The 15,096-nt window shown below is 33.4% G+C and overlaps 2 protein-coding genes across 4 annotated transcripts; one reads left to right on the top strand and one right to left on the bottom strand.

Moving 5' to 3' along the window:
• Positions 1-25: 25 nt before the first annotated feature.
• Positions 26-9,602, bottom strand: LOC109608864 (transmembrane protein 94). Of its 3 annotated transcripts, XM_049961773.1 has the most exons (19): positions 9,343-9,602; positions 6,780-7,682; positions 6,519-6,723; positions 5,699-5,802; positions 5,417-5,648; positions 5,192-5,365; positions 4,692-5,139; positions 4,517-4,641; positions 4,319-4,467; positions 3,788-3,919; positions 3,102-3,134; positions 1,761-2,013; positions 1,473-1,681; positions 1,218-1,420; positions 945-1,156; positions 642-894; positions 498-591; positions 279-437; positions 26-224 (listed from the first exon to the last, which is right to left on the bottom strand). In XM_049961773.1, exons 1-19 carry the CDS (start codon positions 9,450-9,452, stop codon positions 152-154), a joined length of 4,071 nt encoding a protein of 1,356 aa, XP_049817730.1. In that variant the 5' UTR covers positions 9,453-9,602; the 3' UTR covers positions 26-151. The 3 variants fall into 3 exon arrangements, with proteins under 3 accessions (XP_049817730.1, XP_019880978.2, XP_049817731.1); XM_020025419.2 differs by lacking the exon at positions 3,102-3,134; XM_049961774.1 differs by lacking the exons at positions 3,102-3,134; positions 3,788-3,919.
• LOC109608865 (uncharacterized) lies at positions 9,574-14,882 on the top strand. Its single transcript, XM_020025420.2, has 9 exons — positions 9,574-9,664; positions 9,772-9,785; positions 9,865-10,048; positions 11,435-12,454; positions 12,509-12,726; positions 12,782-13,000; positions 13,055-13,259; positions 13,514-13,686; positions 13,741-14,882. The coding sequence occupies exons 3-9, from the start codon at positions 9,904-9,906 to the stop codon at positions 14,689-14,691; spliced, it is 2,931 nt and encodes a 976-aa protein (XP_019880979.1). The 5' UTR covers positions 9,574-9,664; positions 9,772-9,785; positions 9,865-9,903; the 3' UTR covers positions 14,692-14,882.
• The last annotated feature ends 214 nt before the right edge of the window (positions 14,883-15,096 follow it).

The raw sequence follows: 15,096 nt of genomic DNA, 5'->3' as shown, positions 1-15,096 counted from the left end.
TTTACGACACTAATTAGAAACAATATAATAATTATACATCAGTTTATTCAACATATTTTCAGTACTTTGCAAAACAATCCAGTCTTATAAATAAAATCGATAAAAAATTCACACGCATGGTTGTATAAAAATACTCTGTGTAAAAATCTCCTTAGAACGGCGAGTTCATACCCAGTTTGGTACCAAAATCTAGTCTAGCGCGTTTCAAGAACCGTTTAGTAACGCTACAACAAATAATTTAGATCAAACGTACATGTTTATGAAATTATTTTACTTACTTTATTTCCTGTTTCTTCACAATTTCATTTATCGCAAATATAAATAGTGGAGACAGTGCAGCAAAGATTACTACCCACGAGGGTGTTCTGTAACCAATTTCATCGGGGAAAACAGTTGTATTATATTGTAAAACGGTATAGAGAGCTTGAATAGACGTTCTGAAAATTAATTAAATTAATTAATATAAATTTTTCTGTTTCATAAGACATGTTACTTACAGAACAAAAATAACTATTAACCAAACGAGATTGTCAGTAGGTCGTCGTTTGAATATAGTAAAGTCTCTATGAACAAATCCCATAGAGATAACCACTAAAAACGATTTGTTACGAAAACATTTAAAATACTTCAACTGGACTTACCAAAATGCAACATAATAATAAAAACAGTAAGTAGTCTGGCAATATAAAGAGTCAGGCTGTCTGGTGGCCAACCAACAACCTCGCCACTGTTGTCGGGGTACATGGTAGGTATGTAGAAAAAGGCACAAGTGCAGTTTTTGTTTAAACAAATATCCTGACACTGACTAGACAGAACACCTATATATGATACTAGCACCACAAGAACAGTCGGTAAAAACTTGGATCCATAACACCACAATATGTAAATTCCTCCCTAAAATTCAATCAATCAATTTAAAATATTTGTTGTAACATTTTACTCACTTCAAGACTTGGTATATTTTGGATTTTGCCTTGAGGCTTTTTCATAACATCAGGATCTACTTCTTTGACCATTAAAGACAAACTAATTGCCGGTATTACAATGCAGCACAACCACAAAGTTTGTCCGATCGTTAAAACAGGCGGTAACATAAGTAACGCAGCGATCAGTTCCATAAAACTCAGCACAAAGCAACAAGACAACCAGAATTGCACTAAAATAATAATAAAACGTGGCTCATACGAAATGTATCTGAGGGTCATTAGTTCAATTACCTGAACTCCATAGAGTTTGAATGAAATGTCGTGCTTCCATGATTAAATGATAAAATGATATTGGTTCCTCTCTTCGTACGCAAAGTGAACAAGCAATGGAATTCAATTCGCACGACAGTGTTATGGGAGAAAGCGATGATTTTGGTGGAAGGAAGACCTCCCTTTTTTGGCACACTTGAGGATACAAAGGCTCAACAGCAATACTGTGTAATTAAAATAAATTATGGTTCGTACGGATTTTACGTGTTGACGTACCTCGCATCAGCTTGCATGAAAATGCCGCAGTTGTCGAAGTTCTCTGAAGAACCCATGATGCAAACAATCTCGCCGTATTCCTGCATGATTTGCAACATCTCCCTAGTCGCGCTCGGAGTACAGTCGGTGAACAAAGAAACTAGTAAAGGAACGTTGTCAATTAGCTCAATATGAGGGCGAATTTTATCGATGCCCCTTGGCAGTTTTGCCTGAAAATCCACCAACACCAGCATAACATAACAAACCGTGTTATACAAAGCAAAATATGGTGCAAAATTCTTAACTTACCCTGTTACTCATGTCGAAGTTGATGGGTGCGCTCTGTTCGGTGCTGTCGGTAAGACAACTGAGGGATTGCCAATCGTGAGTGTTCACTTCGGATTGCATGTGAACACTCTCCTGACTGGCGATGTCCATGTTGCTTTGTTCGCTGCTCTTTTTCGGCGTCCTTTCGTTCTCGGTGTCAAATTTGACCACGGAATGTTCCATGTTGATGGCACTGGGTGCGGAGAAGCTCATCGTGCGCGACGACTCTAAATTGCTGAATTGCCAGAAAGTTACTCATAGGTACTGTTCGTTCGAAATGTCGCATCCATTTCGACATTTCGCACGAACGTTACGTTAGTAAATTTATGATACTTGTAACAATATTAATCCATTATATCTGAATTGTTATCTAAGTAACATCTAGAAGCGGAAGCACATGACAACTAGCGAAAGATTGGATACAAAATGAAAAAAGGGTATACCCAACAATAGAATTCAAATGGTATAATAAGAAGTTATCACTAAATTGTTTATATTTAAGTTCACAAAACATATTTTAATTAATTTATAATACAGATATGTGCTTTTAAAACACCCTTTTAGTTAGTATACACAAATTTATTGTTACTTTTGCTTGTTGTTAGTTATTTAGATCAAAACAGGACTAAAAATTTGACAACTGTTGCTATTAATTATTTTTACATTTTATAATTAACGCTTTTGAGACAATGTAGACAATATTAGATAACGGACAAATTAATTTACGTTTTTATTGATTTATTTTAACTTTAATAACTTCCTTTAAAACAACCTTTGATCATTAAAATACGAGACGTTATTGCTTAAATTCTTCGTTGGTACAGGTTTCGGACGATCTTGACGTTATTCAACTGCAATGCATTCTTTGCCACTTTTAAACCGACGAAATTGAAATTGTGTGACATTATTATTTATTACAAGAACAAAAATTATAGCCATTTTTAACCCAAAGAGGCTTTAAATACAATGTAGGAAAAGAATAGCATAAAAAAGTTCTCAAATGTATATAAACAAAATATGAACCAAAAAGGTAAATTATTTTTTCTGGTACCTAATACTTTATATATCTTTTTTAGTTGTTGAAATAATACGTGTTCCTCCCGATTTCACAAGACAGTGAAACCCCAAACAGTGTTATATGTTATAGTGTTATAGAAACCAAGTTATAAAAGACAGTATAAGTTATCTAACATCTACTATATACAATAAGCAGGTTTGTAATTACTATGTATATATAGCAGAGATTAAAACGAAGCAGATAGAAATTAAATTATCCAAGTAAACAAATATAAAATACTTAAATACTGAAAATTAAAATTTTACCTATTTTTCGTTGTTGAACTGTTGTTGATGCAACTGAAGAGCGATCATATAAAACGCAATAATTTTATTTTAATATTATTACTGTACACCAGTGACAAATTTTAAATTAGTCGCTTCTCAATTTTTAAAATTACACTGTTTAACAAATTCCAAACGGAAGTACAGAAACATTCTCTCTCTCTTATATTTTAAAAGTAATTGGTTGTGTTGAATGTGAAAAATATATTCATTTTTTCAAATGTAAGCCCTTCACCAAGTTAACGATATATTAAGCTATTTTGATCTGCGACTTTACTTAAACCAGCAAGCCCTATCGAGTAAAGACGTTAGGAAGTTAATTAAATTACTCAAATAATTTCAATCAAAGGGAAAACAGTTGAAAATAAAGTTTAAATTATAAACAATTTTTTGTGATTTTGTCCCATTTTAGTTTTATAGTTTTACCAAATAACAAAAATTTCAGACATCGACAGTTTTTCAATTACAAATAATAATAAAATATAAAAATGCTATTGATAGTTATTGATTTCGTTAATTCAAATTACCCTAAATAAATGTGCGAGAACGTTTCTATATTTTGCGTCGTAAACTAGTGTAATCAACAATAAATATGAATGATAACTACACAATGGAAATGTATGTGAAAGTACTACCACATTTCTTACGAGAGATAGAGATAAAGGTACCTAGTATCGAGCAAACAAGACTTTTCGTCGAAAGTAGGCGAGTTCGGTATCCTGCGTGCGCTCTGTGACAGACGTCGCGACGCCTCTTTCCGTGGTGTTGAACCGCAATCGTCGCCGTGGCCACTCTCGGGTCTTGGTTGCCGGATTTAGTCACACGGGTAGTAGGGAAGAAACACCAAAAACACACATTTACGAACGTCCGATTAGTGTTTAGTATTAAGGCGGTAGAAGAAGGACAGTTAGGGTTAGTTTACTTGCAAATTTTCAGTTCTACGACCGGATAGCTTTATTCATATTTAACAAGCCAACACTCAGTTTTCTATTATATGATGCAGTTGATTACTATATACAACTAAATGTAACGAGAACTATCCATAATCAGTTTTTAAGTAGAACTGAACACAGCATGCACCAGAAACATATCATGCTCATTTAAATATCATATTGTGTCCTGTTTTATAAAAAAATCATATAACAGTGAAAAAACTAGCTAGTGAAGACAAGCTAAATGAATGAAGGAACTGTACTAACCTGTTCCTCTCACTTAACAAAGATATATGACAATTCCAACCGCTTTCAAGTCCCATTTTCTCACTGAAAACTCTCGACCTAAGCTCGTTCTCCTTGCTGAAGTGAACAAACCTGATACAAGCTCGTTCCAATTGTTCGATAAGTTGAACCTTAAAATCAAGTTTGTGTACACATTCAAAGATGTTGATATCAACTTACCATGTCTGTTAGAGCTTGATACTGCATGGTGACCATTCCAATGAAAACCTGATTGCACTGCATTTGAAAACAACTATCCGCATCCGACACATCTCCCGTTGGATAATCGTTATACAACAAAGAATCTGAAAGTTTTCTATCAAATATTGGTGATAAAAGATTTCAGTTTACTTACCAGTACTATAAAACTGGGCTGCTTTTATCCTAGGCTCCAAAACACTCTTACACTCCCAGTGCGCAGGCGTGGGACTGCGGTGGCTCATGTAAAGGTGTCTGGAGTCGCTGGGCAGTTCTAGATACAAGTCGCTCAGTTTGTCATTGATGCACTTCGTCAAGGGTCTATATGCGAATGCTGTACAATAAGCGGTGAGACTGCTCCTCTGATAAAAATCCTGGATTTTCTTTCTATCGGAATGCGATAACGTGCACAAATCTCTGCCGTCCCAGTATTCGACACAAGAATCCAGAATAATATCGGCCGTACCTTCGGAGAGGAGTTGCATAGATCCGCTCGTCACTTCCTTAACCACAACCGCGAACATGTGGGGGAAGGGAAACTTGAGTTTCGTTGAGAGTTGCAACGATCGCGCGTATTTGTTGTCTCTTCTCACCATTTCCGGTTGCTGAAACATTACTGAGTCATTTGAATGTTATATTTAATCCATCAACATTTACTAGATGCCTGAACGTTGATAACTGGTGTCCCAATTCGAAGATCTTTTGAGCTTGGTCCTGAAAACCTATCTCTTTCGCGAGTTCACACAAACATCTTCGGTTAGTAACTGGCACTAAGTTTTCGTTGTACATGGCCTCGCATGTTATATGTTGACAAAACGCTGTGTAGTGATCCTAAAACTCTCAAATGTAACTCGAAAAACGCCGGAAAATGCGGTCGCTTACTTGGGTGTCAAAATTGCAAGTATTCAATAATATGGCAAGGCCCAAAGGCTTAAGAGACGACATATGCCTGTCCCACTCTTGGTCGTCGAAATGCAATTTAAACGGATCGTCGTGATTGTGAGTGAGATCCAGAACTTCAGCAGTCGCCGAATTGTGTGTTTCCGCATGAAAGTATTGGGTATTTGTGTTAGAGTTGTCGTTATCAGTTGTGAGATCATTTACATTGTTCAAACTAAAAGTTTGTATGTTACTTTAGGTTAACGTGTTAATTGAAATGAGTACCTTGAAGTTGGAGAGTTATTTTCATCGTTATGTAAAAAAAAAACTTTCTCAGCAGTAGGATTGGGCCAGGAAAGTATACCTTTTTTGTCTACGCAACAAAGAGCCTAAAAAATTTTATTAGAATAAACAAGGCATTAAATAAGGGCCATTATTCAAAAAATTCACTAGAATGTTTGTAACTTTATACTCAATTGCAGCAACAACATTCCAAACGAGACAAATAGCATTTATAAAACATATATAACGGTGAAAGAAACCCAATGCAAAAATAAATATGATAAAACTATCAAATTGACAGGAAAATATATTATTTTTTCTCTTTCTCAAGAATTATCACCAGAAAAGTTAAGATCGTCATTAATTCTAGAAGTACTTCTATTTTTAAAATTATAATTCGGCATAAAAAGAAGTTAAATATATTTGTAAGCACTTACTGGCATATCGGAGCCATAATAACTCAATGTCGACCATGTATGCATGCGACCTGCTACTAAGCAGACTCTTTCCGGAAGACTGAGCGGAGATGTCTGAAAGTCTTGAACCGATATATATATATATATATATATATATATGTATATGTTATATGACTTATAACGTAAATTATTGGGTTTCTTTCTATAATTAGTCAATATTTAAAAACTCCGATAAAAAATTCATAATTATTTAAAAATATACAACTTCACCTTAAATATTTAAAATAAAACGTTCTATGTAGCTTTTAAATATTCATTTCACATTCTATTGAACTTTTCTCAATTAATCGTACTAATTTATTTGTTTGTGTGTATGTATGTGTGAATGTTGTTTTATCAAAACTTACAGTTACTGAACCTAATACATGTAAAATATTCGCCGATCTGATTAGTATGTCTGGTTTGCCCATCATAATATCGCAAAAATTGTTCCAAATGTCTCTATAGGTAAATTTCAATTCAGTATTATCTATTGTCGTGGTATCAGTATCTTCTTCTAACTGGTGCGGTTTAGCATCGAACCGTCTGGTTGCACCAAATATAGTTTTAAATCTAAAAAATAACCCTTATGAATATAAGTCAAAACTATAATTCAACTAAATGTTTACCGTGCCATTCCAGAATAATTCAACAAATTCCAGAACAGAGGGAACACTAAAGGCAACAAGGGCAAAATCACAGTACTGGGTCTTAGAAGGAAGAGCTGCGCGGCCGATATTCCCCCCAAATGCATAAAATATAAAAACTTAAACAAATTAAGGACGAAAGTTATCAGAAACGCTGCCGGCATAATGATCCTCTCGATAATCTTTATCATCACCCTGTGTCGGTGCTGGTTGTGTTGGGTGACAGGTCTGTCAAGTGCTTGTTCCAGAAACACCCTGAGGTTGTTCAGGTAAGGCGTCTCCAACAATCTGTACTTCTTGTTCTCCAACGGCTTTCGGCACTTGGGGGCACTCAAAATTTCATTGGCGTTCTGCAAAGATGGAGCGTACACCTCCTTGGCATGCAACAATGGGTACTCGGAATTTTTGTCCACTGCTTCGCAGTAACCGGGCGAAATTTGGCCAGGCCTTATCAATATTATGTCGTCTTTTACCAACAAAGACCACGGCATGTTTACAAGCTTGTTGTCTCGTAACGTCCATTGTAAAGTAATACATGGCGAGAACGGAGTGAACAAGTTGGGATAGTTTTCGGGCTTCCATTCAACTTTTTCAATCTCCTTGCGCAGTTTATCTAAAATGGCTTGAATCCTGTTTGGTATCTCGTTATGTCTTAATTTGTTATCGTACAACTCCAAAGAAACGTTTATGACCAGAAGCGTCAAAATGACGAACGCCTCACACAGATTAATCACATAAGCGTAATCTGGGTGATAGTAGTAATTGTATATGTAATAAGCCGTCAGACTGGCCACGGTCCAAAGCTGGAAGCTGGCGGATAACCAGTTGATTGTTGTGCGTTGGCTTGAATGGTGGAGGGCATCTTTTATCCAAGACTTGTGTCTCCTAGAAACAAACCGGGTTACGTCCGATTAAATACCATTTTTAAAGTTATGTCAATAATAGCTAAAAGATAAATTTTATCAGGTAAATCAAGGCAATTACATGTAGATAGCTCACATTTGTTTAAGATTATATCTTAAGCAAAAACGAAATAAACTCTCTAACAGCTCAGATGACTGGTATAAGCTAGATAATATTTTATAAACAGGTGGTTAGAAATTTTTATCTTTGGAGAAGATGGAATTACATTTAATAAAAAATGCAAGGTAATTTGTTATATTTGATAATTAACATCACTTTATTTTACGTTTTTTGCAGTTAAAAATGATTATGTAAACTTTATGCTAGTCACTGTAACTTTAATTACTTACATTCACAAGATGAAAACCCTTAAGTATATTTGGAAAATATCCAAACAGTATGTTTATTAGTTGACCAGACAAACTAGCTCGAATATTTTCATGAAATCTAAAAATATCGCCAGACAGTTTTTATTATTGCTAGGTCTAATATCACTAAATTTTAAATTTAGGTTCAATTAAATGGTTTAAGATAAATATTTTTAAATATAAAATTTTTATGCCAATGAAAATTCTAATCAGTACACTGTCTAAGATAATTTATGTTTCAGTTGAAAGTGCAATGAAAATCCTTAAAAATATTGCGTATAAATCAGGTATAAATAATTTAAACAGGTTTGAATGAATTAAATCTAAAAATATAGCTAGATAATTTTTATTATTACTTAGTCCAGATCACTATTTTAAGTTGAATTGAAAGTTTACATATAAATATTGTGCAGTGATAATATAGTTTTAAGTGTCAACCAAAATCCTTATCAGTACATTGTCTAAGATAATTCGTTTGTACGCAAAATTTCAATGAAAAGTGTTAGGAAATCCTTCTTTAAATACATATGTGTAATCAAAGAAAATATGTATAACATAAATTAAGATGTAAATAATTTGAAACAAGGGCAAACATGTATGATATGAATTAACACAGATATTCTACACATAATTAAATTACAAAAGGAAATAAATATGTAATTTTGTACTAATTAATTTTTTAGAAGATAATGCTTAATGCTGAAAAAATCCACGTTTATTTATAATTGACTTTTACGTATATTTTAATTTACGTATCCTTAATAACATATGATACAGATAATAGAATTATACTTGTAAAATGTTCTTATTATGTGTTAAAATAAAATAAATATATCAGTGTAAATAAAAGTACAGATGGGCATGTTTGAAATAAGATTTGAATCAATTAAAAAAAAAAATGTAGTGGTCTTTTAGCTAAATCATAAAAAGCACTCAAATTCTAATATATATATATATATATATATATATATATATATATATATATATATATATATGTATGTATATATATGTATGTATGTATGTATTTTCAATTAACTTTAATACATTATTTACAAAATACATTAACATCTCATTTAAGTTGATGTTTGGCCAATAAATTTCATACAGTCGTTTTTATTAAATCGATACTCATCCACAATTTGCAACAAATAATTTAACACAAACAAAACGTACAAAAAGCAAACAAATCTTGTTAGTTGCGTTTTGTTTACGGCAAAGCAGCCAAATATTACTGGAGTCAACCGACAAGGACAAGTTGCATAACGTGCACATACCTCGTTTTCTGAGACGTCTTAAATTGTTGGAGGATCGTGTCGATTTCGACGTGCAATTTATTCAACGCATCTCTGGTAGTTAATCCAGAATCCGAGATATTTGTTTCCATTTTGCCATTGTTTGAGGTTATGGCAGCGTTGACGGTACATATGATTTAAAACTTGACAGGTTGGCAGCACTTGACTTATCTTATACAGGGTGATTCAGAAACAACCGATAGCGAATCCAACCAACAATCGTGAAAATGTTCAGAAAAGGGATTGCGATTATCTAATAGTTATCTACAAGTGTGCTGTGAGTCAAGTGGGCGTTCCGAAATTAGTGAGTTCAAAACGTTAGATTGAATTCGTACTATTTGTTTAACCTATAATTATTATTTCCATGGTGTTCCGTCCACCTTGTGCAATATTGCGCCGAAATTACCATAGAAATCGTCGTCAAGGTAATGTCACGTTAGTGCAGTTGTTAATAACAAAAATAAAGAACGTTGATCGTGCAATTAAGTGATCGTCATGATGTAGGAGCGTTTGTTTTATTAATTTCGGAAGACAACGTCTACAATGGCAAGTTTATTAAACGCGGAGCTGCCGATAAACAAATACAACAGCAAGATCAGGAAATGTTTGCAACGTTTTCTGGATCCGAATTTCAAAGTCAGAAATGATGTTTACTTGAATTCACTGTATTTGAATATCACAAAATTAGGTAAGAATAAATTATTTTTTATTTGCTTTAAACATTTGTATTGGAAATATTGCAGTATGAATTGTTGATTGTTGTTTACTTAGTCATTCTTTAACCTGTTATTGATACTACCGGAAATAACATCTGTGAAATCTGAATATTTTCACTAGTTTTGCTAACTTATAATCTCTAAATCATATACAGGGTATTAAACAGCATTTTTTGCGGAAAAATATTGTTCTTTAAACAAACTTGCCTTATTCAAAGGTTATAGATACATGTAATCACATTTTTTTCATTTGTAAGTAGCTCACATTAAAATCAATCTTTTTTAATTACTTTGGCGAAAGGACTATTTCTAAAACATCTAAGACATAAATTTCTTATTAGATTTTGAACATTATTTAGTTGTTGTCAATTGCGCACGAGATTTGGCATACTTCAAAAACGTGTCAAATTTTTTCGAATGATTTATTGTAAAAAGTAGGACAAACAATATTTTTACGCAAAAAAATATGATATTAAACTATAACGCGTTACTTATGGAATTTATTATTTCTCTTTTAAATTTATAATTTGTAGATTTACGAATTTTGGACTGCACATTATACAGTGTGGCCAATTTGAAAGCAGGGCACCCTCATAAATTTGTATTTTTCGACCGATTTTAACAAACATTTTTCAACTGTAAATCATAAAAATATGTACTTTTTTTCGCCCAAAACCAAAGCCTAGAGGTAATTTTTTAGGTATGAAAATTTAAGAAATCATACTAACAATTTTTTTTAGAAAATCTAACAACACTACTGGAGTAAGGACCCCTGAATTAAGTATATACCAAATTTCATAAAAAATATGCATATTCATATACCTGCACTATTACTCTTAAATTTCAAATTTTCGTGATATAATTAGTCATGTGTGGAAATTATATATCAGAAATGTATAATAAATGCTTTGAATTAAACGGTGGTTTGATGAAAGTAAATAAAATTTGGGTATTAAGACTAGTATAAGTATAGTTTTAGTAGAATAATATTCCAATGTTTGTCAAAGAAGAATTTGATGTATAATTTTTTCACAAAATTATGAATATGTGTATGTTTTTATGAAATTTAGTTAATACCCATTTCAGGGGGTGCTTAATCCAGAGGCATGCTTAAAAAATCACCCTGTAGACTTTGGTTTTGAGCCAAAAATTGTGAAATTTTGACTATGAGTACATATTTTCATACTTTACAATTCAAAAAAAGCTTATCAAAATAGAACGAAATATGCAAATTTTATTGGATGTCCCTCTTTCAAATGGGCCCCACTTTGTGGTAACAAGTGGATATATTAACACTAATTATTATTTTTAAATAAGCACTTCACATTGATATGCTAATCTCATAATTTTTTTTATAGAACTCTCTGAAGAATACCCATTAGACACCGATCCCTATATAATATGGCTGAAGAAGGCGTTGAACGCTTGGAGCTCAGGCTCACACCCTTCTCCCTGCGTTATCACATTCTCGTTGAACCTCACCAGCTACCTGTGCAAAAGAGAGCTGACTTTTGTTAAGTTACAGACATTCCAATGTCTCGACAAGCTAGTTCTCATGTTCAGTCTCGACGACATATCCATTTCACAGAATCTGAAGCACGCTTTCATTAAAATTTTGAACGCCTGCTTAGAACACGAGGGTGGGGTGAGATGGATCATGACGACTAATTTTTGTTGCAACGTGCTGGCGTTCATCCTGACAAACCAGACCATTTACATAACGCGCGAGGGATACAAATTTGTGGCTGGGTTGTTGGAGAAAGCATCGAAAATTGATTTAGAATACTGTGTGAATTTTATCGAAATTATTTTGTCGCCGCTGAAGGAACAGTATCAGTTCAATAGAGAGAATGATGAGCAGGTGGCGATAATAGACAACGACGCATTGTTTCGTAATTTAGAACCAACACTGCTTCTATTGAGTGGCATTTTTGAAATATTCTTAGAAAATATCACTCCAGCAAGTGATTTTGTTATTATTAAAATGTTTATGCAAAGATACGAAATCGAGGATGTCATCTATAAGTACTTTGTAATCTCTCAATGCAAAGAATTCGCTTTGTGTTTATCAAAGGTATTGCTTCCAATCCCATTTTTTGTATTGTCAGAAGAAGTTCTGAGAGCCAGAGAGATGAACAGTTATATTGGAACGAAATTTTTAAAGAAATTATATAAAGTTTTTACCGAAAGTATTAACAAAAATTATACGGATAATATTCTTCAACTCTGCTACTGGAGCAGCAAGTATGAGAAAATTGCTTTTAAAGATCTGGTAAAGCAAGTATTAGTAAAACAAGATAAACCAGAAGATATTTTTGAGCATCAAATGCTTTTGTTACAAAGTATTCCAATAATCGGAATAGGGTACAAATTGAGAGGTAAACATCAATTTAATTCCAGAAGTAAATTATTACATTATTTAAAAATTATAGATGAACAAAAAGAACTCCTTGAACAGGACGAAATTAGAGGGTTATTTATGGACAAGGTCTTTAAAAGGACAACCCAATCCACTATGAGGACCATCTATAACTGGAGAAAGTATAAACTCACCGCTCCTATATCATTCGATGATGCCACACTATCCCTAAACTATCTCTTAAAATCACGAGTATTTTATTCCCGTACACCGGCCATTATGGCTTTTCAAGTAAGTAATGACGTATTAAATATTAGCAGTACAAAAACGTGCATTTCCATTTTAGTCAATGATATATTGTTTGAACGATTTGATCCACACTCTAAAGGAAAAACCGGAATTCGTAATGACGCTATCTGAAGAGCAAACTTTCCTCGCGACTCTCCTGGAAGCAATAGCAATTTATGTGGCTGAATACGAAATCACGTGGCGCGACAGCGTGGAAACAATCTGCGTGATGGATCTGGTCTTTGAGTTACTTAAGTTCCCACATTGGAGCACCACAGTAAGATCTTTTTAAATATAAAACGTAATTTGGTACAATCTGTTGTTTATGCAGGTGGTAGTTAAAGCACTAAAACTGATCGAGATCGCAGTTTCCAAGTATATGACTCCGAACATGGTGTTGCTGGTCGATATTAATAAGGACTCGGCAATAGGCATGATCGGAACACTACTCTATGGGAAGCTGCACGATCCGACTTGGGAAGTTCGAGACAGCGCTCTAGAAGTTTTACGGACTATTTCGGAAAATGCTGTTTCAAGTAAGAGATTATAATAGAGCTTATTTCATTTAAAATCAGCTTGTCTATTCTTTTAATTATTTTATACTTTGGAATCTTAGTTTTAAATGAAATTATGCACATGTATGAAAATTCAATGAAAAATTATTCTCAAAAAACAAAAATATTTAGCAGTTGCCATTTCTTTCTCTTGAAAATATGAAATCATGATCAAAATTGAATGGTAGAAATGAAATGAAATTATTGACTACATATATTATTTTAATATTTTCCAGAGTTCCCATCATTTCAGAAAGTTATATTAGAGTCAGATCTTACAAGCCTTGTGATTAAGATGGCGTTAAACGACAGGGAAAGCTTCGTGAGAATGACTGCAGTCAAATGTTTGCAGTGCATGATAGTGATTAATGATCTGTGGATTGACATCAAAGAAGTACAAAATCTACATGTAAGTTAATTTAGTTTTATAATCATCTCAAGTTACTATCCACATTTATTTCAGAATTGCATGTTAAACTCTATTATTTATGAGACTGAAGCCATTGTGCGAAAAGAAGTGGTTTGTTTGGTCACTAAGTCATACGAAAATCAATTGTTCCCCGACAAGGTGATTGATAGAGTGTATGATACAATGTGCCACGCTTCGTTATCCGATCTTCATTGGGAAGTTAAAGTAAACGCTCTTAGTTTTTGGGAGCAAGTTATAAAACTTCATCTACAAAATCAAGGAATGATTGACGGCATCTTTCCCAAGATGACGTTTTCCAAAGAAACTAAGAAAATCGTTACCCTTACGAACGCCGAAATTCAAAAAAGACTGAATAAAGTATTAAATCAGCTGAATTGGACCGGATGTCTTTCAGTTTTGATTTCGGGTATTAAGGACGACTGCGATCTGGAGGTCTCCAAGAAAGCTCTGGCAATTACGCAGCCGTTCCTAAACCTCTTAAAACAGTATGAAGTTGACTCTTGCAATATCGAAAACAACACACCTCCCAGCCCATTGCATATGAATTTTAACAATTCACCAGCCCCAAGTTCATCCTACAGCGACCACGGAAGCAGAACTGATGAATCCATAGCCAGCCCTTTTTCAGTGAATTCTCCATACTTAAGTTCCGTCGATTCTGGAATTAATACGAACAGTCCTGTGTATGCCCCAGTTCCAGATTATTCTGAGGATATTGTAGAAGATATATTGAACAATCGAGACTTAAACTTACTTCAAGGAATGCTAAATCCAGATGATCGCCCTCCTAATGGTGTTTTGCCCCTGAAAAAAAGGCGAACGACTACACCAAAAGAATTTTTGGAGTTCACAAGTCAAGACCTAGAACGTTTGATTGGCGAAAAACAAAATTGGATCAAATCAATAGACGACTTCGATTCGTTGTTGAACGATATATTACGAGAATATCATGAAGATAATATAAATAACATGGACTGTTACTAAATGAACAAGAATAAGGAATTTATTTTTTTAATCAAAATTCAAAATCCACATTATTTACTGAATTTCCATTAGCTGATCTATAAGATGTTAGTATTAACCATAACTATAAATGTGAAACATTTGTACATTTTTATTGATATTGCAAAATTTAATTGTTATGAATTTTTGTCTAATATAATTTTTTAAATTATTATATGTAGTCTTATTTTTAATCTTGAAAAATATTTTAAATAAGTTATGAGAATTGAGAATATTAATGATATTAAAAAAAATGAATTAGAACTCATCAAACATAAATTGTTTTGTCTCTGATATTTCCTTTCAATTGTAATATTCTTTATCATCATGATTAATCCGAAAGCTTGTACAAACAAATTTTGTGTTTTAATTGCCAGTTTGCGTGTC

Source organism: Aethina tumida, chromosome 1 (genome assembly GCF_024364675.1).
Source record: "Aethina tumida isolate Nest 87 chromosome 1, icAetTumi1.1, whole genome shotgun sequence".
In the NCBI taxonomy this organism is placed as follows: domain Eukaryota; kingdom Metazoa; phylum Arthropoda; class Insecta; order Coleoptera; family Nitidulidae; genus Aethina; species Aethina tumida.
Note: the sequence above shows the minus strand (reverse complement) of the source record. Positions and strands in the feature narration are given on the sequence as shown.

Excerpts from the sequence above, each read along its gene's own strand:
- LOC109608864 (XM_049961773.1), bottom strand. The coding sequence starts at position 9,452 with ATGGAAACAAATATCTCGGATTCTGGATTAACTACCAGAGATGCGTTG. Across the intron at positions 3,135-3,787 it reads TCTTGTTTGCTCGATACTAG|TTGCATCAACAACAGTTCAA; the intron begins GTACCTTTATCT and ends ATCGCTCTTCAG. Across the intron at positions 895-944 it reads AAAATATACCAAGTCTTGAA|GGAGGAATTTACATATTGTG; the intron begins GTGAGTAAAATG and ends ATTGAATTTTAG.
- LOC109608865 (XM_020025420.2), top strand. The coding sequence starts at position 9,904 with ATGGCAAGTTTATTAAACGCGGAGCTGCCGATAAACAAATACAACAGC. Across the intron at positions 12,727-12,781 it reads CGGCCATTATGGCTTTTCAA|TCAATGATATATTGTTTGAA; the intron begins GTAAGTAATGAC and ends TTTCCATTTTAG. Across the intron at positions 13,687-13,740 it reads AAGAAGTACAAAATCTACAT|AATTGCATGTTAAACTCTAT; the intron begins GTAAGTTAATTT and ends CATTTATTTCAG.